The sequence below is a fragment of the Hirundo rustica genome, chromosome 7, assembly GCF_015227805.2.
Source record: "Hirundo rustica isolate bHirRus1 chromosome 7, bHirRus1.pri.v3, whole genome shotgun sequence".
Lineage (NCBI taxonomy): Eukaryota > Metazoa > Chordata > Aves > Passeriformes > Hirundinidae > Hirundo > Hirundo rustica.
Window position 1 is genome coordinate 25,214,491 of NC_053456.1, and position 25,862 is coordinate 25,240,352.

The window sequence follows — 25,862 nt, forward strand, 5'->3', positions numbered from 1 at the left end:
TCCTTTTGCACCTCAGAGTTTACTGTTGTTTTCTAGTGGTTTTCCCCACATGGTAGGTCATGGAACAGGAAGGGGGGAATTATTTTCATTATGTCAATTTGTTTTTCCTTTTCAGTCCATATGGGCAGGAAGGAGAGAGCACTAATTTATTTATGGAGGATCCGTTTTATGGACAAGTCACTCTGAGCTGGAAATGCCTTCATGACTGGCTCAGTGTTTTGTTTGCTTATTTGGTAAATGATGGCTGCGTACACACAAAATTAGTTGTTGCTTTTGTCTTGCCCATCTCCTTGGTGTTAAGTAGTCAGGATTTTGCCTGGAGGAAGGCAGGCAGGATTCAAAGATACTTGTTGCTTTTGAATACTAAGGTATGAAAAAAGTAAGGTCTAAGGCATCTCCATGTTTTGGTCTTGGGTGGTGGTTTTTTTTGGGTTTTTTTTTTTGTTTTTTTTTGTTTTTTTTTTTTTTTGTTTGGGGTTTTTTGGTTTTTGTTGTTGTTGTTGTTGTTGTTTTTGGTCGGTTGTTTTATTTATTCTTTTTCCCTTTATTTGGGAATTGGTTTGAAGAATCCTGAAGCTGTTTTCTGAGTACAGTCTGGAAGCAGAGACAATTAGATTACTTTGTTGGCTATTACAATAAAATTATGCTACTAATCGATTGATACCTTTACTAGTGTAAACTAGTAACTTCATTTAAAGCTGAGATTAGATAAAGAAGTAATTCCTTGTAGCAATTACTGATAGCAGGTTAAAAAATACTCTTGTAAGCTACAGGAGTTAACTCCTCCCCTTGCAAGCTTTCACTGTTCAATAGAGTTGTGTCTTGGTTTTCCCACTGAAAGGTCTTGCTTCAGTATTTCAAATTTTACATGGCTGTTTTATAGCAAATTTCTGAGATTTTCTCCTTGCATATGTACGAGTCTGCACATCTGATCAGTGTTCTAGGCAAGTGGAAGACTTAGGTGCAGATAACGGTTGGAATGGCTGATTACAGGCTTTCTCCTAAAATAAGTTTACAAAAGGTAATGATAGTTGGAGTCAAAGCTACATGAAGGCACTTGTGCTTTTGAGCAGTCAGTTCTTTTGATTCTGGACATTTAATGTAGTTTGTTCTCAGTGAACATTTTTGTCCCTAAAACCAGATTTCTGGGAATGCTTCAGCCCTCAGAAGGGCTAGTTAGTATAGGATAATGAGACTAATAGCCTAGAAGGTTTTCATTTTCCATTTTTTATGCAGTTGGCGGTGTTCTGGCCATGTCTTTTTGACATTTGGGAAAGGTTACTTTGCACTCTTACAGAATTGCCTTGAAGTTGCTTCAGACAGAGAATATACTCGATTAGCTTAATGTATTCCTGTGGTTTGGGGGTTTCTCTAGTTCAAATTCTGCTTCATGGGTTTATTTAAAACACTTATTTTGATTTGCCCTCTGTGTTTGGGTTGCTAAGTCAGTCAGCAGAGGTGCTTTCATTGGCAGTGTCTTAGTTTGAAGTTGAAGGGAATTGAAAGGAAGGTTTCTTCCAGGAGTTTTTGGAAGTTTCTGCCCTGATAGGCCTGACAAGGATTAAATTGTTATCTCCAGGGTACGGATGTTGACAATTTCTGTGTAACTTCAGAGCTCGGAAAGAATTTCTTTTCTTTCTCATCCTCTTTGAAGTGGAAGCATTGTAATAGGCTTGGGGGCATTTTAAACAACATATATTTGATTAGTTCTCTTTCAAGTTGGAGTTGAGATACTACAGATAGGCAGACTGTGTTTTTAAATAGAGAGGAAACAACATTATTATGTATTTTTAAAATCTGTGAAACCATACAATGTGAAATTATTAATCTGATAAACCAAATCAAATTGCTAATGCTTTATATCTAGCATACCAGAGTAAGTAGGAAAGACACTTTTTCTTGCCTAAACGTCGTCCTAAATCTTGCAACATCAGTTTATTGGCTGAGCATTCTGCTGTTTGTCAGTACATGGAGCATACTGCATTCAGGTAACAATTCTCTCCTGTAAGATTCTGGAAAAACTAACATGTTGAAATTGGTACATTGCAAAAGAACTGCATTATGGAAGAATATGCTGCTTTCTGTGGTTTGAGGGAATACTGCTGATTTCCTTAAGGGAATATGGCTGTATTCTCTTTCACTGCACTGGAGGGCTCCTCTCAGAGTAATGATACCAAGCGTTGTTCTCTGCTGCTTGCCATAGGTGTCGTGAGCATAACGCTTTACTTGATAGATTTTTGTCCTCTGTGGCATCCAGTGTAATCTGCTTTAAAAGAATTGTGATGATCAATTCAACTCTACTTGCATTTCTGAAACAAATGTTTTCTGTTCTCAGGCAAGCTAAAGGTTTGAAGATAACTTTTCATTTCAGTCAGAGGGAAAGTCTGGAATATTTTGACCTCATGACTTAAGCTTGGTCTTATTTAGTTGTCCTTGATTCATGGAAATGAGTTTTGCTTTTTCTTTGTATTGCAGCAAAAGAATACAGTAATGGTTTCTGTAAAGATGTATATAAAATTTCCAGATGTTTTTCTGTCTTTGAGCTGCATGTTTACAAAACAAGCCAGTATTTCCTTACTTTCACTGTCCTCAGGAATTTAGTGCTAGGGTAGGTAATGAATTTATGTGCATAGAAACCAAAGTATCTCTTCTCTTTTTAATAGCCCTTCTGTCTTTGATTTCCCCAAAGATTGTTCCTCATCAATTATTCTGCCTGTCTCTATTCCCTTTGCACTTGGTTTAATATGCCTTACTTTGGAGTAAGAGGGGTATCTTCATGAAAATATGTTAAGTAGAGAGAAAAATATTTTTCCATCACAAGTTAGACACTTTTCTTCAGTAGCTCTCTAGCTGGGATGTTGATTTCCAGCCTTTTATTGCCTTGGGGAAGGTTTGGGGGAAGGTAATGAATGGGACTTAAAATGATGGAATAAATTCTATTATAAAAGTCAACAGTGCTTTTTTGACACACATTGTTTGATGTGCCTTTTACTCAGATTTTGTCTGTTTTGTGGATTTTATGGTGTTGCTGGTTTTGTTGGTACTTTTGTATTATGATTCATGGCTGGTTTTAAGGTAGTATCTTTTAAAAAGAAAAAGACCAACCCACTTAGCTAGGTATTTGCAGCTGAAGGTTTTGAAAGGCTGTAGTAGGATATCATACTTCAAAATCCTAGTTCAGTCTCTGTCACTACTCTCTAGTGTTGGGTAAGACAGGGGAGTGTGTCTGTTTATGATTCCCTACAGTACTTGTGGTGTATTAGCTCTGAGGCAATATGGCAAAATGTGTATTTCAGGTGAAAAATGAGCCTGCTCAGCCTGGCTGATTGATAGTTTGAAACTGTTCAAGTTGAAACAATTGGGACTTCAGCTAAAGGTCTCAAGGTACTAGATCAATGAGAAGTTGAAATTCAGTTTCCTCACCCTGTAAAATCTTGAGTATCAAACACAACTATTGTTTGACAAGTTGCAAAGCAAAACAATCCTATGCTGATTTTCTCATGAAGCTTTCAAATAAACTGTAAAATTTGATGTAACACTCCAAAAATTGATGAGTTGTAATAGAATTAGACAAAGTCACAGGACGTGGCTCATCAATGTCTTGAAATATGGCTGTCTAGATGCCACACGGATTTGGAAATATTTCAAAGGTTATTTTTTGCAAGCTGGTAGGATACGGCACTCTTAGGCTTTTTCCCTGAGTCTTTGCTACCACTGTTAGATTTTGATACTGGGTGAGGTAGACCCCATATAGCTCCTCTTATTTTCTTATTCCTTGCAATCTCACAGAAAGTTTCACGTTCAGGAGGTTTCACTATTTTAAATTGAAAATTGTCAGAAACAAGAATTAAATTTAAGACTAAACCTTGTTTACCATGAGCAGAATAGAAAACAATAACATCTGCAAGAGTAAGACATCTCTTTTTATGGAAACATCAAAACAGAAAAAGTTCTTAAATTAAATTAGATATCTAAAACACTGGTCTTATTTAATTATTACAGAAATGTGTACTAATGCTGTAATTTGTGATCATTAAATCCTTTAAAATCCATTTAAATTCTTTAAAATACAATTAAAATACTCAAAAAAAATTTTGCAACTCCTATACAGCATTAAAATGCTGCCAAAGTCATATTCAATTCAAGCTGTACAGTTTAGCTGCCAAAGTTTTAAAGAAAATTAAATCATTGAACCGTGGAAAAGTGACTGCATAAGCACCTGTAACTGATGTTAGCTGAAGTGCTAAACCAGCTTTTGGCAGCGTGGCCTCTTTTGCAGGTGCACAGAATATTTTCTTTGTGTCAGTTTATTCAACTCGTACAGTTCATTAAGTATTTCATTTGAAGTTGAGAAATGGGCTGGGAATTGAAATAGAAGAAATACTTATTTTCACCTTTCAATGTGTGAATAAAAATAAGGTGCGAGAGTCTAAGATCTATTAGTTTTAAAATCTTATAGGATATATTACCCTAAAATGATTTATTTAAATTCAGTAACTACAGGTATTATGCCGCTTAAAAACCCAATGTGTTTAATAAGATGGATACTTCTTGCTGTGTTCAGCAAGTTGGGTGACTAAGACAACTTGTGGTGTAAGTATATCTGGAGTTCAGTTTCTTTTGACATCTGAATGCTGTTGGAAGGATATTAAGCTTAAAAAAATAACCAACCAAAGCAAAAACCCAAACAAAACCCCCAAACCTTAACACCCCCCCCCCCCCAATAAACAATCAAGATCAAAGCAAAACCCCCCTGTGTATATGTGTGGGGGGAAATTATAATGTAGCACAACATTTTTTCTCCCCAAAATAATAATTGAAAAACATAAGCTGTTTGAAGTGGCTGTAGCTTTTAATTTTGTGTCTAAAGACATAAATTGTAGGATGTACATCAGTCAGTAAATGGAAAATGCTGAGAGTCATGAAGATGCTTCACTTGTATAAGAGAAATCCTGGCCCATACTGGAAAGTGCTGCTTCTTTTTTGTAATAGCCAATGTGTTTTCACAAAACTCCTGACCAGTCTGCCCAGCAAGGGAGGGAGTTGCACATTTTGCTTGAGCTTGAGTTGGAGGGCAAAAACAGTATCACAACTGCCTGTTGTGAGCGGATTGATACTTGCTCCAGGATTCTGCTGTAGCTCCTTCCCCTCTACCCATTCTCCTGCATGTGGTACCTGTAGCCAGGATCCTTTGGAGCAGAGTCATGGCATTCCCTAGGCTGCGGTAAGTCTGGGTACTCCCTGTCTGTCTGATGAAGAGCTGAAAATAGGAGCACTGTGTTGATAGAGGTGAGAAGATCCTGAAATTACTCTGTGTCTGGCATCTGTTATGACCTTAACTGCAAGAAAAGAATACCTGGTTAAGACCTGAACTCAAGTGCTGTCCTTCTGGAAGCTCTTTTGAGAAAAATGTTTAAATGGGAAGAAAGTACCAGCATTATTTGTTCATCCTTTGTAGATGGATATGTCCCAGTTGAGCCTTGAGAAATTATTAACTTCTTATCGCATGGATGTGGATTTTGATCCTCAAAACAGGATTTTTATGATTGGAATAATGTGTGTAGGTGATTCTTACATCTCCATCTTTGAAACTGTGAAAGCTGGAATTGTAAGTGTTCTGTAGTTGCTCTGTTAGGCCCTGTTAACACCAAAGAAATTCCGTTCTGGTTATAAAAACTGAGAGAACAGTTCTTGTGCTTCATAACTGAAACTTGACTTAATACATGCAACCAGATAAAAGAATTTTTTAAAAATAACTGTCACTGAAAAATATCACCCCAAAACAGTATCTGTTTGAAGCCATTCCTGAGTTTTACTTGTAGGCCATTGCTTTTTTTTTCTCTGTAAGAAAAATTACACCTCATTTGGAGTGACAGGGAAGTACTTTGTGCTGGGTTGATGTGTAAAAGACAGCTCTTGCTGTAACTGTTTTCTCACCTGTTTGTAGATTTGAGTCAATTTTCTTAATTGTAACACCATCGTAGTTCATTAATCTTCCATCCATGGGAATTGAAGAAGTGCACTGTGCACATTGGGAAGCACAGCTGTAGATTTGAAATTGTATTGCTAGTACTTGTATGTTCTGCCTCGTGATGGTGCTGAAATTGTAGTACCATCACGAGGCAGAGCATACAAGACTGTGTCCGCTCCATTTGAAGTACGTGGCAGAACCGTTCCATGATGCATCAGGTGGTGGTGAGCAAGATATCTGAGGGTGACCAGATTTACACACACTGATTGCTTAGTGCTCTCAAAAAGTGCTGACTGGAAGAACTGTCTGTATGCCTGTTAATGTGAAAATTGTCTGATCAAAAGGAGAAAAATGGGCACATATATTAATCTTTTATGTATTTAAGTATAAGTTAAAAGATTGCTTGTAACTTTGTTTCCAGGGCCTGACTTGTTTCATGACAAGACCAGTTTAAAGGCAATTTTGGCTTTTGGATGGTAGTTGTTTGTTTTGTGTCTGTTCAGAGCTCTTCTAGCCAAGAATTGTCCATGCTGAAGTGCAATTTTACATTTGTGTATGTATGTATATAGTATTTCTGTGTTGTGTTTCAACTGACTTGAAATGTTGTGATTTAGTCAGAAGGAGCTCTGAAAAAGTATTTGGAGGCACCTGCGGGCAAGAAAACAATTTGTCTGTCTGTCCAGGCAGGGGTAATTTAGAAACAGGCAGCAGAGTAATTGTCATTTGTATGGCCTTCAGCAGCTGATAGTTTGATACACACTTGATGGACAGCTCTTTTTCCATCATAGTCAGCATTTTTATATTAAGGAGCAGAATTTTAAATTATGACTTTAACTGCCTAGGTGCCCACTTGCATTATTCTGTCCAAGTGTATATTTAGTTCTGCTCTAGGATAATTTTTCCCTGTTATCTAGAAAAACAAATCAACCAACCAACCTAAGAGAACATTAGTTGTCAGGGATGCAGTAGCACAACAATACACCTGTGCTTGTATTTCCTGTGTTCCTTGGTTTGTCAGCTTACCTAAAAGTCATCTGAGAGTGTTTGCATCCAAAGCATTGCTAAAATTGATTTTCAGTACATGATTTGTCCGCATTATAGATAGCTCAGTCTGCCAAAAACTCTCATGGCTGATAAAATTTCGTCTTCAGCATTTTTCAGCAACCTACAGCCTAAGTCTCAAAGAATAAAGGGATTTCACGCTGGAGATGGACTGTGCTTTCCTGAGCAAAGAGGTGTTAGAGGAAATGAGTGAAATTAAGGGTAGGAAAAATATTTTTTTGTGATATTGGTCATGTTGAGTGGTACTCAACTGTCTAAATGTAGGCCTGTAATCTGATGCCAGAACTCAGTGCCTGGAAATCCTGTAGAGCTCAGGGAGACCCCAGCAGGGGCAGCTTGAGCCCCAAAGTTCCCCTGACCGTTTTCAGGTCCTGAAATGCAGACCTTGCGTTGTTTACCTGCAGTTGCACAGAATTCTTGAATACAAACCTTCTAGTTTGTCAGGCCTCTCCTAACCTCAGATGCTGATTTTTGAGCTACCAGAGGGCTGCAGTAAGGCAGAGCGCATTCCTGGTCATTTTAATGTCTGTGTACAGCTTTTTGGTGACATTTAAATAACTAGCAAAACAAACTAAGACAATCAGGTTACATCTGGTATGGAGATGCTTCTTCTGCCATTGTGTTGATGGAAGTTTTTACTTTTTAATTGTACACAAATGGCTGAAATCTCTCTTCTGGTTTTTTGTTTTGGTTTTTTTTTTTCCTCCCTAATGTAACCAATTTAAATCTAAGTGTGGTTTCTACCATATGCTTGTTTCAACCACATTTGCAGTTAAAATATTTCCTAAACATAAGAGTTCAGGGAAAATACACGGTTAACCATGAGTCTGTGATACTAATTCTTGAGGGGGATGCTAGCAAAAAAATAAAAGATTGACCTGTATTGGTTGAAAATAAGTGTTAGACTTCAAGCAAGGAAAACTGCAGGACTTTTTCGTCATCAGCTTTGTCTAAGAGCATGTGTAAGGCTGACACGTGTGCTTAGAAGGTGCTGTGGTACCATAGTAAAAGGTACTCTGCAGATTTTTAAAGAATGGGATGTACACCCTGAAGTCATTGAGGTTAAAGGCTATCATTATGAGAAAAATTTTTGGACATGTGTTTCAGTTTTTATCATCTGCAAATACCTGATGCAGTGCTGCAAGATGAGGATAATTTTCTTAAAACTGAGTTTCTAAGTTTAAAGTACAAAGTGCTACTCTGGCACAAAATAGTAGTGCTTATTAAAAAATGTGTTTCTATGATCAGCTTGGTATGCAGGAAGGAGTTTCTCTCTCTCTCATCATTCAGGGAAAGATGGATTTTGTGTTTGAACTTACATTGGCTGTTATAAATGTTCAGCACGAATGTGAGAGCGTGAGGAGAATAACGTGGAAATGCAGCATGACTAAAGGAAAACTGTAAGGAAAAAGGCAGCATTCCGTTTCCTGACAGAAGAAAACGGATGACAGAATCTCTTAAGAAAATGCGTGTAATTTTCTACAGCACGTCTGTAATAAACAGTAGCGCTGATGGATTTTCAGTACATTTTGTTCATGGCTGAGGAAGATGGGGAGGAACGAATTCAAGGTATGTATGGATAGTGGACGTGGTCCAGCTCCTGAGTCAGGTAGAGTCCGGGGTAGTGGATGTGGGAATGCAAGGGAGTGTGCTTGCTTTCAAGAGCCTGACTAAGCAGTGCAGAGGGGGCGGGGAAAGGCTGGAAAAGGAAAGGAGCTCGTGGGAGACGCAGTGAGCGGCATGGAACTTGTTCTTATGGCAGGGAACAGCGCGAGCCACAGAGGAGATGCGAGGAGATGGAGCAGAGTTGGTTAGCTCAGGGAGCTGCTGAGAATTGCTGTCTCATGAAAGAGAATAAGGGACTCCCCTGCAAAGGAGGGGCAGTACAGCTGCTTCTCACTCTTTCATCCAGTCGTTCTCTTTGCTGTGGATTTTCTCCTATTAACAAGCACATTTTGGTTCAGTTTATTTCTGTCTAATAAAAGGTTCATTTTGTGTTTTTGTGGTGTGCACATGTGAAACAATAAGTGCTAGAGGGACTACTTCATATAATTTTACCTAAAGACTACAGCTGACTTGTTTCACAGAAATGTTATGACGTGTGATATTTCTGTGCAAGGAATTAAGTTACATGTCTGTAAATACATTTAAAAAAATGAAGAAAATAGACTCTGGTTTTCTCTTCAAGTAAAAAAATTATCTGTAGGACCCTAAAATTTACAACACACTGTGAGAAAAGAGAGGAGAAAACATTTTATATAATAGCGAAAAAGTCCAGTTGTTTTTCTGCAAATAGGGAAGCGTTCCAGATGAGCACTATAAATTTCATTGCTTCATGGCAATAAGAAAAAAATTGCAGGAATAAAAAAATATAAAATAGCTGCAAGACCATCTTCCCAAACTGAAGAATGGTATTCTCTATTATCCTGCTTTTCCTGCAGACTTTGGTTTCAAAGTTTAGACAGTTGTAAATTTTGTTTGTTTCTTTGGAAAACACTGACAAAAAGCAAGTGAAAGGAGATCTTCAGAACTGAGGGTGGGCAGCGTGGTAAGAGGCAGCATCTTGAAGCAGTCAATGCAGAGAGCAGACAAATGCTGAAGTGTGTGGTACAGGAGACATTTCCCCTGCTGTGTAGCGGCTGGAAGGCCCTGGAACAAGCAGGGGTTGTTCCCCCGTGTCTCCCAGCAGACACAGGGTTGGGAGCCTTCCTCTTTCAGTCAGAGAAATGGAGAAGAACGGAGAAATTGATTGTAGAAGACAGCTCAGGAAAAAAGGAAACATCTAGTTTCAGTGTTGGCTTTGGGAGGAGGATGAGCTTGATATAAATTATCTTTTTGTGTGGGTTCATTCACCCCCCTCCCTTCCCATCTTTGACCTCTTAAGTTGACTGTGGGGAATTTTTTGTACCCTCTGAGTTACTGTGGCTTTCTCACCTTGGAAAAAGGAGAAAAATGAGGAAAGGGGCTGGGATGATGGCTTTGAAGAGTGTAAGGAACAGTATGCTCATTGATTTTACAAATAAAAGTACCAGTGCAAAGGGTTTTCAGTAGTTTCTCTGTATTGTTCATGTTTATGTCAAAAGGAGTTGGAGACAAAATTGTCAAGAATATTTGGCTGGAGAGATTTAGTTCATTTTGACCTACTGACACTTGGAAAATCACACAAAATTTGGTGATCAATCCCTTTTCTACCCAACCTCCTTGGAAAAACATGCATAGCTCTTGGTACAAAGATCATAATCACTTGGCAGAAAAACCAATATTCACCTTCTGATATTTAAGCATTCCCTTAATACCAGGACACAAATTTAAGTCTGCTTTTCTTACTGGTTTCCTGCAGAAGTGAGCATGGAAGGGATTGCCTGTGTATAAAAGCTTGCTCACCACGAGGAAGGGTTTAAGAGCATTAGGCTCTCTGATTGCTCCTCATCAGGTGCTGTTATTTATTCCAGCTAGATCAACAAAGTTGTGCTGAAAGTAAATGTGGTAGTGTCACCCCAGCTTTGTTAGTATCTAACAAGAAAACTGTTGCATGTTCAAACTTCTTTTATAGATCTAATAATTATGGCTGCCATCAGCCCCAGCCACTGAAATTGGTATTATAACTGACAGCTATAATCTTAATTTCACTCACTTGATGGCACGTGTGGTCACAGATACATACAACTACTCATTTGTTTTTCTGAGGAGGTGCCTTTTTCTCCTGTTTATTGGCAGTTTTTATCTAGGTAGCTCATGGGTGGAGGTCTATTACATCAGTGTGTAAAAATCATTTCTGTGGCTAAGTAAATGTGAAATGCTACAACCCTATCAAATCTAGTAACTTAACGGGTGAATATTACCACAGATAAGCTTATATTTAAATTCTACACAGATCCCTTATTTAACCACATGAAGCTTTCCCTTGTGGTAATTTAGCATCCCTGAACCTCTGAATTCTGTTTTGTCTCACAGGCACACCACTTCTGGTACGGAGGAGCAGTGATCCAGCTTTGGGTGCACCCGCTGACTTCCCAAGTGCTTCTCATCCCAGCGACCACGGTCTCAAGCATGTTGTGGCAGTAGGTGTCAAGACCAAACCTTTTCTTACCTGTTGCTATATAGTAGTTTTATAAGCTATATATGTATTTGGATCTATAACAAAAGGCATCATTACTTATCTTCTGTAAAGTAGAGAATTTCCTCTGGAAAAATAGTTGGTTTAGATGATACAATTAATTAACAGTTGTTCTTTTTTTTTTAATAAGAGATTTACATAAAGCTCAATAATTCCATAGGGCATTAGAATATGAACTGAACTTTCAGCAGTTACTTATTTGCTCAGTATCGTGTTTCTTTGGTCTCACATGCTTTTTCAGTTCTCTTGGCATTTTCTAATGGCATTTCTGTCATCTTTGGTACCCTGCTACTATCTGCATGGTCTCTTCTTTATCTCACTTTTCTGTTTTACCTGACTCTTCCCTTTTGAGGACAAATTTGTTTTCAGTAGAGTTATTACTAAGTTCTATTGCAAAGCCACAATCAGTGAAGATGCAGTAACTCTTAATCATATGTTTTTGCAGACTGTCTTTAATCTTTGTAAAGTGATGCTGTCTTAGTCACACTTGGGCCACATGTTCTACCTTGCTGTTTTAATACCAGAAGCTTTGTGTGTGGGGAAACTGCTTCTACATTACTTTTAAGCCAGTGAAATTCTTTGGAATCTGAATGTCAGCTGGGACGCATAAGTGTCTTGAGCAGAATAAAGCTATTCTTTAGTGTTTGCCTAGAAAGCTCTGGTGGGTCTAGTTCTATTCTTTAGACTGCATGAATGCTGGCTTAAATGATGCTGTGGCTTTCATTTGCTTGTAATATTTATGCCTTTTCTCCTTTGGTTTCTCCATACAATGTTGCAGTTCACCCCCTGTCCCCAGCTGTGCAAAACAATCCGTTGCTGGTTTGTTTCAAAACAGAACAACACTCAGAAACCCTGAGTCCTTGTTTGGTGCAGGAGGGATGTTGCAGCCTAGACCACAGCTAGTTCAGAGCAAGGTTCCACAAATGGCTGTCTTGGCACATAAGGGAGTAGGGGGAGAGCGCTGGGGTTCAGCGACACATGCTGGAGGTGGGAACCTTTCAGCTGAAAGTGTATTTAAGACCAAACTTCCAGTTAAGTTCATGTGAATAAAGGAAGTAAATACATAGTCAGTTGATTTGCATGCAAATAATGTTCTACGAGTCTCACTCTAACACTGTTAATTCTGAAGGCCAACACAGGATTTTAGTTGACTATTCATTGTTTTTCTTTGTATGGTCAAATGTATGTGCATCTAAATATTTTGCGGGCACCTTACTTTACAATGGCTTGTGTTGTTTCCTAAGTGGTGCAATTTTAAGTCTCAGTGACTCTCCAAGTACCTTATAGTGTCGCAGGGTTCTGAACTTTGTCAAAGTTCTGCATCATTTTTCAGACCTGTTTGAGTTGAGAGGTTTTTCTTGATGTTTGTTGCAAGTATTTACATATTAACGAAATACCGAGTCTGATAAATGAAAGTACAAAGAAGAACTCTTGGTTAACAGTGCAGATCTTACACTCTTGGCAAAGCTGAGAAACGTATAAAGTGAGTATGTCAGCACGTAATGCTGACCCCTGGTATTTTATAACCATGAAAATGGCAAAAAAAGGTGGAAAAATAACTGAAATCATTCTAGGGTGTGTTTTGAATGCTTTATAGACCATCAAGAAGAAAGAAAATACCATTTTGTTGAGTTGGGTTTTTTCGTGTAATTTTAGTGGTGACAAGTGCATTTTATGCCATTACATGAGGATTGCAGTAATACTTGGAGGTTAAAACCTCACCATGCTTCACTGACTTGCATCAGTACAAATGAGTCCTCCAGGGCTAAAGGAATTCTCTGTGCTAAAATACAGAGCATCCCTCTGCCAGCTGTAGGGGTGACAGTCAAGGCTGGGCAAGTGACAGGGGTGGAGAAGGACTTTTTTAAAATAAAACATATAAAGTGGAGATGGGGGAGGCCCAGAAGGTTGAAAATTGTGGTTTGGTGTTGTTCTGTGTTTTTTTGTGAAAGCAAAAATCTATTGCAGCAAAATACGTTATGCTAACTCTTATTTTCGCAACAGTACCATTTCTAAAACTCTCATTATCAATCATATTGAAATATGCTTTGGCATAATGTTCTGGGAAACACAAACTTAAATAACATAGGTTAAATTAGGTACAGATTGTTTTAAAACATGCAGAAAAATCAATATCTGACAAATGAAAAAACATGGCAGAAATAACCGAATACTGATTTTGAAAATAGCTATAGTCTTTCAAGTGTTAAAGCACTGTTTAGAAAAAATTAATTTGTTCTTCACATTGCTGCTGAAAATTTAAAACTAATACTGAATTTTCTTTGCCACAAACCAGAATTTTTTTCATATTAAACTTCCTTTAGTCACATGCAAGTTAGCAAGCCCAGAACTATTACTAGATGAAACATTCTTCAGTGCAAGAAGAGAAAATTAAGTCTCTGTACTTATGCCACAGTTCTTAGCCATTATTTTGTAATTGAAACGGACTTTTTTAATTAGCTGAGCTGTTTTGGCGCTTTGGTACGCGTGGAACTGGCAGCGGGCTCTGCGTAGCGATACCCGTATGCTGCCTGACACGGATACACCAGTGCTTCAGCAGATTTTTGAGAGGTGACCACCATGGCTTCTCTGAAGACAGCACTTTACCTCCTGGAAAGTGCACTTTGGTTGTACAGTGAGTAGCGCATGAAATAGGGCAGCAAACGTGCAGTAATTTTGCTGTCCCATTCAGGTGAACTGGTTGAACCTGATGAACCATTTGAGCTGTTCAGAGTATTTATGGCATCAAGCAGAGCATGTGTTCTGTTTTTCAGTTGCTGTTCCATTTATTCAAAGGAAGATCTAATTTTTTTAATGCTGATTATTGTTTTCATATTATTATAATGATGATTACAAAAATAACAAAACCTTTTCTGGGTGACCAGGTAGTTTGAGGCGAATTTGAGCTATTCTTTCCTAATTTCTCTGACACATCTTAGCTGTAGTTTTAGCCCCAATTAACAAAATACTTCTAGATCAATCAAAAACCAATAGTGAAGTCCAGCATCTGTTCCCTCAGACTGGAAGTCATTTAACAGATGGTACAAAATTTGAGTTTCTTTTTTCATCCAAACCTCTCTTTCCTTATTGTGATAGCTGCCACTGAAAAATTCAGAGACAGTAATCAGGGAAAAATAGGGTAACACACATCAGAATTTGTTCTTTGTTTGTATTGAAGAAAAAGTATTTTTAAATTAGTTTTTTACTTTATTAAAGCTACTCTTTAGCTCTTCTGCCTAGTAGGATCACAGAGCCCTGGCCAGGCTTTCAAGAATGAAAACTTCCTTCCCTACGTATCCAGAGAGAACTTCAGGGGTACAGAATTAGTTTAATGTACTTATGCACATCTGTGGGATGGCAGAGAAGTGATTGAGAGCAGCCCTGCAGAGAAAGACTGAAGGGGTGATGGCTGATGAAACTCAATGTGTGCCAGCAATGTGCACAGCCGAGAAAGTCACGTGGACCCTGGGCTGCAAAAAACCCGTGACCACTGGGCTGAGGGAGAGGATTCTGCCTCTGTACTCCATTCTGGTGAGACCCCACCTGGAGTGCTGCATCCAGCTATGGGGTCCCCAGTACAGGAAAGACCTGGACCTGTTGGAGTGAGTCCAGAGAAGGACCATGAAGTTGGTAAGGAGCTTAGAGCACTGCCCCTGTGAAGGCAGGCTGAGAAAGTTGGGGCTGTTGAGCTTGGAGAAGGGAAGGTTTTATGGGGACCTTCATTTGAAGGGCCTGCAAGGAAACCAGAGAGGGACTCTTCATCAGGAACTGTAGTGACAGGACGAGGTAATAATGTGTGAGGGGAAATTTAGGTTAGATATAGGGAAGAAATTCTTTATAGTCAGGGTGGTGAGGCACTGGCACAGGTTGCCCAAAGAAGCTGTGGATGCCCATTCCTGGCTGTGTTCAAGGCCAGGTTGGATGGAGTTCAGAGCATCCTGGTCTGGTGAAAGGTGTCCCTGCCTATATCAGAGGCGCTAGGACTAGGTGATCTTTATGGCCCTTTCCAATCCAAGCCATTCTAGGATTCTGTGATTCTACTTCTCTGAAAAGTTCTGTGCCCATAGCTTTGCTCTGGCAAAGGCCAAGGGCTGCTCCAGCTGCTTTTGGGCTGCAAATGGCCTGGCCCCACAAAGTGGGTTCAGCAATGGGCATGTAGTTTTCAGCTAGCCTTCTCCTCTGGAGTGAGGCCATGGAGTGGGATTGAGATGGTTGAAGCCTTCCAGAAGAAACAAGTTCTTGGGGCACTTAACACTTGCTCAACACTTGTCCCCAGTTTGCTGAGTGGAGCTGCAGTTTTGGATTTTCTTCACCACCTCCGAAGTTCCTGACTGGATCCTTTTGCACAACATGGTAGGGATGAGATGCGGCAAGGCAGAAAGTCTGAATTGTGTGGCTTTGTTGGTTTGGTGTTAGGGAGCAGGATACAGTTTGCTGCTTCTGCTCAGTCCAGTTCATTCAGGTAGTAATTGCTAATGTATAATTACAACATCTCAACTTTTGTTTCTGGAGCTTTTACTTCTGCTTGTCTTTCTTTTTTCCCGGGGACAGACTTCCTCTACTATCATAGGACTTGATTTGTCATGAGTTTTCGGCAGAGGGTTGTGATCCTATTTGAATTGATAAGAATTTTACATTAATTCTGGTGAGACTAAGGTTTCACCCCCTCTTGTTAACTTGCTGATTACTATTGTATGCTATTTTCTGCATGACTTTCTTTTATAGTTACATGTTTTCTGGCCAAATACTTAGGTTATCTTGGAGCTAATCAATAGGACTGGCGGATTAAATTGTATTTATCCATACTTAAAGATACAATGAGATGCTGGATCAATTGAAGAGCTGCTCCAGAGGCTCAATAGAGTTTCAATTTTTGCCTAGATATGACTTGAAATTGAATGTATTTTATGCATTGTGGACATGTAATTTACAATTCTGAATAAGGCTGATATATAATTAGAACATTTTTATGTTTCAAGCTCTTGTTAAAAAGGGTCAAAACCTCCTCTGGTTCTTCTGGCAGTTAATTGTGCTTGTGGTGTATTAGCCTTCCTGATTAGGAGTCTGCATATTAGCATAACGTCCACATGAGTAAGGATGCAGCTTCATGATTTGTTCCTTTTCTATATGATATTATATACCTATGTAAACATAAAAATATGATACAAATTTGGCTATGAGGTAATCAGTATTTAAAAAATGAGTATTTTACTAAAAAAAAAAAAAATTTGTTAATCTAATAATGCTGTTTGAAAGTAGGGCAGGGCAGTAAAGGTCTTTCTTGTCACAGTGGTGGAATAATTCCTTAGAGTTTATAACTTGATTCAGCAGATTTCTGCTGAGACTTGAGCTAAGAGACTGCACTGTCATGAGGGTTGTATTGTCTGTCTGATTTTAGAAGATAGAAGTTTTGTCCAGTATGTTTACTGGACTAGGTCAGATAGTTTTACTTTCTGGTCCTTTTGTATGTGTTAGAATTTCAATATGAAATTCTCCCATAGTTATGTGATAGTATCATACAACACTTTGGGTTGGAAGAGACCCTTAAAGGTCATCTGGTTTCACCCTTCCTACCATAAGCATGAAAGTTTTCCACTAGATCAGATTGCTCAGAGCCCCATCCGGCCTGACCTTGAATGTTTCCAGGGTCAGGGCACCTCCCACCTCCCCAGCAGCCTGTTCCAGTGTTTTGTCACCTACTTTGTAAAAAACGCCTTTCTTTTACCTAGCCTGAATCTACCCTCTTTTAGTTTAAAACCATTACCCCTTGTCCTATCACAACAGGCTCTACCAAAAAGTCTGTCCCCTTCTTTCTTATAGGTCCTCTTTAAGTGTTGCAGGAAGTAGACTCTGAGAAGGAAACCAGATATTGGTAGAAACACAGAATTTTTTCAGGAACTAGCAGTGCTGGTGCACTTATAATGCTTTAAATCCATGCTTGTTGATGTATAATAATCAGACATCAAAGTAGATTTGGAGATAGATCTTAGATATTACCATGTGTGTTGGGGGGTAAATGCAGGACTGCCTCCCTGATGTGGTGTGGTCTCAGGCTGTCATTCAGAATAGCAAGGTTTTTAAAATCTGGAAGGCACGTACTTTTTTTCTAGTAAAAGTTTTCCTATTAATAATTTAACTCTTGTTCTTGAAATACTGCAATGTGGAACTGAACAGAAGATCTGGGGAGATTTAAAAGGATTTTCTGTCATTCAGCTGGGGAGTTCCAAACAGTTGGAATTTTTTAAAAGGGAATTCTGATGTGGGTGAATCCATTTATAAAGCAGCTACTGTGTGTCTGTTTACGCTGTGAAACATATATAGAACACTTCTAATCAGCACAGGAGCTTGTCAGTATATTGCTTTTGATGTCTGATTAGATGATCATAGGGACATCTGCAGTGAGTTAGTTTTGAAGTTGTTGGTGTGAGCACTGCAGGAACCAGAGCTGTGTGGCACTCTTACACTGTGGAAACTGCTGCTCTTAAAGAACATACTACAAATCCAAGTATGCAGCGAGCTGAGGGCTGTCGAAATAACAAAAGCCATTTCTTCTCAATTCTCTCTGCTGCTTTCCAGCCCTGCACTGCTTTCTTTTCCCCCTTCTTGTACTGTGTACTGTGGCATTCTGTGTCAAAAAGAAATTATTTTATATTGTAGCGGAAAAACTAAAAAATGTAAATTAAATGTTTGTCAGAATACTAAATTGTTCATCTGAAAATGGACAGAAGTGCCCTTTGGTAATTTCCTCTTTTGAGGGTGCAAAGCAGTGTGTGTGTGTGGAGAAGTGTTCTTTGTGTGCCTTGCACAGCCCATGTGTCAGAAAAATTGTATTGTTTTACCTGTATTGTTTAAAATGGGCAGTGGGTGTAATTTACATATTTTTTATTTCAGCAGGATAAGTAGACTTTTTGTGATTTATTGTAATAAGAGCTATTAATGAACGTTCTGTGATGTTAATATAGTATATAAATTATCAGTAGAAATGGTGTAATCAGTAGAAGTTGTTACTCATTGTTAACAGGTTGTTTCCAGTGTGAGGAGTACTGGCATTTTACTGACTATTCATTAAAGAAAGTGTCTCTAATGAAAATCATCAAAGCTCTTCATCGTTCTTATCTTAGTAGGGGGGTGGATTTTGTTTCCTCTTTAAAATGAATTTTGGGCCTTGGCTGTAATTTTGAAAATACCTTATTGTTTATACACCTTCCTCCCTTGTCCTCTGCCTTGTGCAGTCAGGTAGATAAGATTGTAGATCCAAGATGGCCAAGAGACTGAAACTCTTTGTTTTCCTGTGTGGCCTGTTGTATAGGGAATGTGGAAAAATTAAAGGGTGGAAATAAGAACTGTTGACAAAAAAAAAAGGGTAAAAAGGTCATGCTGTCAATGCTGTTGACACATATTCATCTCTATAGCTACGTCTTTGGGGTCTTACAAAATACTGTCATTCCATCTGGAACAGCTTTTAGCAGGCAGCTTATGCAACAGGCTCGTGGTGCTGAAATTGGAATGGAACATTAGCAAGTTACTTCCATGTCTGACAGTCAGAAGTGGAAGATGACAGTCAACATGGCTCATGCATATCATTTACTGTCAAGCTCTAGAAACATTTAGCTAAAATAAAATAGGTTCTCAGTCAGGGTCCTACTGAAATGCCTTCTGCTAACTTTTTCCATAAATGTAGCAATCTAATGGACAACTAGGAATAATGGCTGAGATCTTTGATACTTATCTAGACACGAGTGTTGCTGTGACATTAGGAAAAAAAAATCATTTTGGATTTTTTAATATGTCATCTTGCAGTGCAATCGTATGAAGTTCTACTCTTATTTGGTTAATATTTGTGTTTCTCCAAGTCAGATGTGTTGCTTTGTTTCTCTTACAGGATTGACAGTTAGTCACACTCTAAGGAGATGGGATATTTTGGTTTTGTTTGTTTTTTGTTTTGTTTTTTGGCTGGTTGGTTGGGGGTTTTGGGGGGTGTTTGTTTTTGGTTTTTTGTTTTTGTTTTATTTTGTTAGATGAGGCCTCTTTGCCACTAAATTACCCAACTTGTTGGAGACACTTTATTCTGGAGATTTGTTCTTCTGGATAGCTGGCGTCTCAGCTAATCTGGATTTACAGGTTTTTGAGCTGTAATAATAATATAGGTCTTTTTGAAACTTTCACATTCCATTGGATTTTTTTTTAAGGCAGCATGATTTTACTCCATGCCTATGAAACAATTTCTGATGTTGACAACTGAAACTAAGGGAGGAACATTTTAGTGCTTCTGTATACTGTGTGCCTTTGCTGTTGCAGGTGTTCTGACGTGTTGGAGTCAGGAATAATAAACTAAGACCAGTGTGAATATGGACTAAAATAGCACGGGTGAATCAGTGAGCTTCAGGATTTTGAACAAATATCCCACCTTGGATTTTTGTCAGCAATTGTAATGACTGCTTCTGGCCCCTAATGTAACGTCAACAGTATAGCTTCTCTTACATAAAATAAAGAGATAAACAATATAGTGATAATGCAAATTTTCAGTTAAAAGGAAGTGACTGTAGAATAACTGTTGATGCAAGAGCAAATCGCTGTCACTGTTTCTCTGTACTATGAGGGGCTATCATTTGTGAGGTAGCCTGCTATTCAAAGATTGACATTCTTGTGGTCTCAGTTGTTCTTGAGACGTATTCACATCCTAAGAACCATATTTGTCAGTTCAAAGTGTTACATGTTCCAAGCAGTATCATAACGGGAAAAAAATGTCCCCCAGAGAGGCCTTGCAGGAACAGTTGATCCTGTAAGATTTTTGTTAGGGTTTTCTTCTGAACAAATTGGGTCGTGGCTTGTGCCTTTTTTTTTAAAGTATTTGTCTACTTTAAAGTACTAGTAACAATAAGTTTTGCCTTTAATTAATCTTAATTTAAACCTTGATTTAATAGAGGTTTCAGTATGTATTCTCAAGCTCCTCTCTAAAATTCAAGTAGAAAGCTTCCTTTTTGTGTCAGTCCCAAGGGAGGCTATATTACCCTCTTCTCTGTATTGGAACCATACCATGCAATGTGACTGCACTGAAGCAACTCGTGGTGTCTTTGAGAGCAGTTCATGGTATCTTAGAGTTAGAATTACTCTGTGTTGGTATTTGTGCTGTTGTCTATGTAGGAGCTGTCTTAGAGTGACGTGAACTTGGACCTGAAGTGAAAGAGCGGCTGTTTCTTGTAGCATGCTTGCTCCATTGACCTAATAGGGTGCATCTGAGATGATTACATGTTTTGGCACCTGTGGAGATAAATTGGCCTCTTCCTTTTTCTTTCCTCTGCCTTTTGGAATAACCAAGTACAGTCAAGTTCATGGTACATCTGTCAGCTTTATAGAAATGAACAGAACCCCCTTCTTTTCACCTGACCTCACGTCAGTCAAAGAACATGGTGAAGGTTCCTCATGTGGTGTTCACTTCCAGCGCCACCCCTGCCTTTCTTTTATGGTCTGCATACATTTTTCTGTCCTTCAAACAGCAGGATGAGAATCAAACAGAAATGCATTGTTGGGGGGTAAAGTATGTTCTGCCAGCAGCACTACTGAGCAAGGGCTAGTTAGCCTGTAGTCTCATTTTTGGACACTTTCCATGAAAGCCCAAATTAATTTTCTTTTAGGATATGCAGAAGAGACATATTCCAAGGGGAATTTTACAAACACTTCTATGAGAAATTGTGAGCATGATAAAAGAGGAGAGGCCAGGTAACAAAACCAGATTAAATGGATTTTAAGTCACAAATTTAAAAAAAAAAATAAAAAAAAATCAAATCTGTTTATTAGCAGGTATAATGATATCCTCTTCAATATGATTTTAAAAGACATAGCCAAAATACAGATATATTAAAAATAAATAAATCAGTCGAGGCTGTGAAATATTGCAGTTCTTACAGACAAATGTATTTGTTATTGAGACATTTCTGTTGTGGTATTCTTTTCAGCCAAGGAGCATAGTCTTAACTGTATATTTGTTTTAAAAGAATATAGGAACATTTTTCTCAGATCTGTGTAGCATCACTATGGCTGCCTAGGTATCACATATTGCAGTGTGCTTCTGCAAAGCCATGGGGTTTTTCAATTAATGGTATTGGTAAAATTCTGGGGCACAAAGACTAGCAATGAGACCAGTGTGGCTGATGTATGAATGAATCTGCATTTCCTTCATGAGAAGTATGAGCTGCCTTGGATGTTTTGGGATTTTTGTTTGAGAGAGTGAATTTAGTAATGTTATATGTCTGAAGGAAGAGTATTCTACACAACGTACCTGGAAAATGTCGGTGCCTGAGGTGGTCTGTTGTATAGTGGTGAGAACACCTAGAATCAGAATGCTTAGCTCCTTGTGGAAAAAATGCAAAATTCTTCATTATAGGTCTTTATGTTCCTACCAAGGAGATTCAGGGGAGTAGGGACAAAATGGGCTAGAGAAGTTTTTACACAATATTTTTATTATTTACTAATTGTACTGTAAATTTCTAAATAGCAGAATTAGCTTGGGGTAAAAGAAGTCAGTTCCACTTCAGTCTTCAGACCATTCTGTCTGTGGTTGGCTGTTGTTAAGCCTGGTAAAATGTTCCATCCTATCATCCAGAAGAGAGGGGAAACTGGATCGCTGTTCATAGGCGAGTCCATCCACTGATAGCAGGATGGTATGAGATGGATGCTGTCTTATGTTCAAATCGATACTCTAGTTAGTACACGCAAGAGAATTTATGGTGTGTGTTTTTTTCTCTTTGAAGCGCTTCAGAACAGAAGAAATACTGTTAGATTAGGGATTACCATGTTAGTGATAACAAAGCTATCCTTGAGTTTACAAAACACTGAAGCTGATAATTGCTTAATGCCCGGCTGTGATTTGCTGCCTTTTTACCTTTCATTGTCTACTTTGTATGTAGTTGTCACTTTGAAAAGGCTGTTTTGAGAGGCATGTTGATAACTTTATTATATTAATGTCATCAGTTACACAAACACTGATGTTTACAGGTAAAGTTATTTCATTAGAACCAGATGCATGCACTCATAAATAAAATTATTTTTTTAAAATTACATTGGCAGTATGCCAAAAGATTATAAGACTTTTGGGAAATTAATCTGCTGCCTATTACACGTATTTATAATACTACATAAGTGTCTAAAACATCAAATTATTGATGTTAGTTCTGTTAAAATTTTATAGTAATCAGACTTCTAGTGTCTGATATGTTGGTTTCCCGTTAAGGTCAGGAGCAACGTGCAGATTCTAGGTTTATAGTGGTTTAAATTTTCTTGAAATTATTTGATATTTAGAATTTATTATGTATCTTTCTATGTTCATATGAATGTGATGTTGACTACCACGTTACTACTTCTTTATTATTTGTTTAATAAGTAAGATTACTTCAGGTCTAGATTTCTCTTCCATTCCTGCTGTTATTTTGTTCTGTAACAACCAAACATGCACATTCAGGACTGGTTTGCAACTTCAGTCCGGACAGCAATAGCCAAGTGGAAAAATGTATGTGGTTTATAACAGGCTTCTTTTTCTTTTAAAGTAGTTAAAATAATCTAGACTTTTGATGAACAGATACTAAGTTAAAAGGTACACATTAAAGTCAGAAAGCAAGTTCATAGCTTTCGCTAGCTCTCTAAGGAAAAAATGTGATTTTCAAGCAGAGGACAGAAAAATGTCTTTGCCTATTGGGAGAGCCTACTGGGAGCTCTTTTTAGCATGAAAGCATGTCTCTGGGAAAGCAATGTAAAGTAATGCTACCCACTAATTCTATACATGCATATGTAGCATATATATTCATGTGATGCCCTTTGCCAAGAATGTATTTTAAGGGAACAGAATTCATGCCTCGGGTACATTGTTGTGAAAATAGGAACTAGATCAATATATTGCAGTTCACAGGTATTGTGAGGATGTCTGTGCAAAGCAGTCTGGCAGTACAGCTCACCAGAGGGTAAAACTTATTTTCTAGCAACACTGAAATTTGAGACCAGGGCCTGGCCGCCTGGGTGCACCTGCCATGGATCTTGACTGGTACTGTTGGGATCAGCCCCTTGACCCTCTGTAGCCTTCTTCTTAACTAGGACCATATTTACTAATGTGCTTGTCTTGCCATGATTTGGGGCTTTTTGAATTGGGGAGCTGGGGATGGAGCTGGCAGGTTTGGTGTCCTCCTGTGTGCTGAGCTGTTTCCCATGCCCTGTTGGTGCAGAGGCCTGGGGTTGGGGCAGACAGGCTGGCTCAGCCTCATCTGTTATCTTGTTACCTGTGCAGCTGCTGCCCAGCTTGGCTCCCACCTCCTGGGCCTGTGCCCTGGCTGGGTACCTGCCCCTGGCTTGGTGGGATCGCCCTGTGGCGTTCCTGCTGCCAGGCTGGTTCCTGCCTTCCTGCCCAGCCAGTGACAGGTCATACGTGGGGGATGTCCCTTGCAGACTCAGCTTTATTCTGGAATGTATTTTTTTTTAATTTGGACTTTAACTAGCTCCAAGTCAGGTAAGAAATGCTAACCGACAGAATTGTGGGGATTCATATTGATAATTTTCCCTTGCTTTTGGAGTTAGACTAGGCTGTACACTGCAGCTGGAGATAGGAGACTCCTATTGAGGAAGACAAATTGTTTCAGGAGTGTTCAGCCTCCAGTCTAGTATATTTTTCCTACTGCAGATAGCACTTCTGGGTTCATTATAGCTTACTCTCACAAGTCGTCATTTCTGTCTCAAGGCTGTTGTGCTTTCCAATGTAAAGCAGATTGATGCTGGCACATTTTTTCTATTTTAATTTTACAAAGTTGTCACACCGAAACTGTGCCTCATATTGGAAGCGCTTTGAAGTGAAGAGATAAACAAAGACCTAAAATAAAATTAAAAAGGAGTATGAGCAACATTTCATCTTGGTTTGTCTTTTTTTAAGAATAAGCTGAATGGATGTAGTACCCTTGTGCCACTGTAGTAAGTCTGCCAACATTAGCAGATCAATCTAAATTGAGTTAGTGTGTATGCAGTAAGCAGAAACAGGTGAAAATTGGGTTATCTGTGCCCAACTCTTTTTATTTGCTATGAACTGTGAGATATAAACTAGTTTTTAGACGTGATTAGGTTTTGTTTATTTTTGGAGAGGGGCAGAGGCAGAACACGTGCTGTACCTACCATAGTTATTAAACCAAGAAACTATATAAAAGTCACGAGCTCAGTTGTGACATTTGCAGGTAAAGGTAGAAAGCCCTCCTATAAATAAATCAGAATTGAATCCAGGAGAAGAACTGGCAGTAGTCCTTGGTACATTTCAGTTTTATCTGTGAAAAACAAAAGCCAGGAATTTTCTTTCCCTTCACTAGAAGCACCTACCCCAAAAAGTAATTGTCTTTGTCAGTATCAGAAATGCCAACCAATTTATAATCTGCAGTATGGTTTATAACTTCTCTTTTTTTGGTTTGTTGACTCCGAAAAACTTTCCAGTGAAGACATATCTTAATGCTAGATCTCCACGGTTTCTTTCTATGATGCTCTAAAAGTAGTGAAGGAATTTAGAGGTCTGTTGACCACAAATTGAAGTCATTGTCTGCAGTAATAAAATAAAGAACGCGAGTAGCAAACATGCTCTTACCGTTGCAATTCTTGGGTGCACAGTTGCTATTAATCTTTGGTTTTAAGGGGAATGACAAGTCTTTGTCCCTAGACCAGCTTTGAAATCATGTAATGTGTAACAGCTTTTACATCTTTATGGGAACCTTTTATCCACATTAATGTACCCCTCCTTACTGGTGAGAAGCAGCGATTGTACCAACAAGTGTGATTTCTCCAGAGGGGCAGGGTGAGGTCCTTCCCCAGCACCACAGTCTTACCTGTGCAGGAGTGACTTGTATTCCCCTTTCCCAGCAGAAAGGTAGTTGCCATTTTGTTTGTCCTGTGCTATTCAGTATCATCACCAGTGCAGGTTACAGCTAAAGATCTGGGAGACACAGCTGTGAGCTTCCTCTTGGAAACTACTTGCTTCTAGAACCCAGCATTTATTTTCCAAACTGTACCTTGTCTGTGTCCTGAATTGTGAGTAGCTAAAAATCAATCTACTTGCATAATGGGAAATCCACTCTTGAAACTTCCATGCTTGTTCAGCCTGGATGCCAAAGGATCAAAGGATCCTCTTGCTAGACTCGGCTAATGTTTTCTTTGACAGAGGTTCCCTATCACTCTTATTTACCAGGCAATAAAATAAAAGCTAGCTCACAAAATATTAACAACTTCAAGAATCATTCTCCAGAACTGTTTGCTGAATCCCTCTGAAATGCTGGTAGCCTCTCCCGTTGCCATACAGCAGGGATTTATGGGGAGAGCATTTTGCCTTTAGGTTTTCTGGCATGTAGCATCATCGTGCCTATTTTGCCTTCAAGAGGACTGTGAGGATGAATAGAATTTATTCTGAGATCTTCAGGTTCTTTCTGTCAGACCAAACTTCAAGGTCTACTGCTGTTTCTGTGTCATCTCTCACTTCAAAGTTATCTGCCGTTTGACTTTTAAGCTGAGCTATTGTTGTTGGGGCCCCTTTGGGTTGCCTGAGGCTATCAGATGTCCAAATAGCCATAACAACAGAAATAATATTTGCTTTCATATGCTAAACAATTCCTGTTTGATTGTTACCAGCATGTAAGACAGTTCAGGCTTAAGGAATAAAAACAAAACAAAAATAAACTGTTCAAATTTATTTCAGTTTGCCCT

At 38.7% G+C, this 25,862-nt stretch overlaps 1 protein-coding gene across 5 annotated transcripts in view; it reads left to right on the forward strand.

The window, feature by feature from the left end:
- The window catches only part of PARD3B (par-3 family cell polarity regulator beta), a 393,607-nt gene that overhangs the window by 122,437 nt on the left and 245,308 nt on the right, over nt 1-25,862 (forward strand). For all 5 annotated transcript variants that reach the window (XM_058421311.1, XM_040069267.1, XM_040069269.1 and 2 more), the window contains one exon: nt 10,988-11,094. In XM_058421311.1, the coding sequence (XP_058277294.1) occupies nt 10,988-11,094 (107 nt within the window). The remainder of the gene's footprint in view (nt 1-10,987; nt 11,095-25,862) is intronic.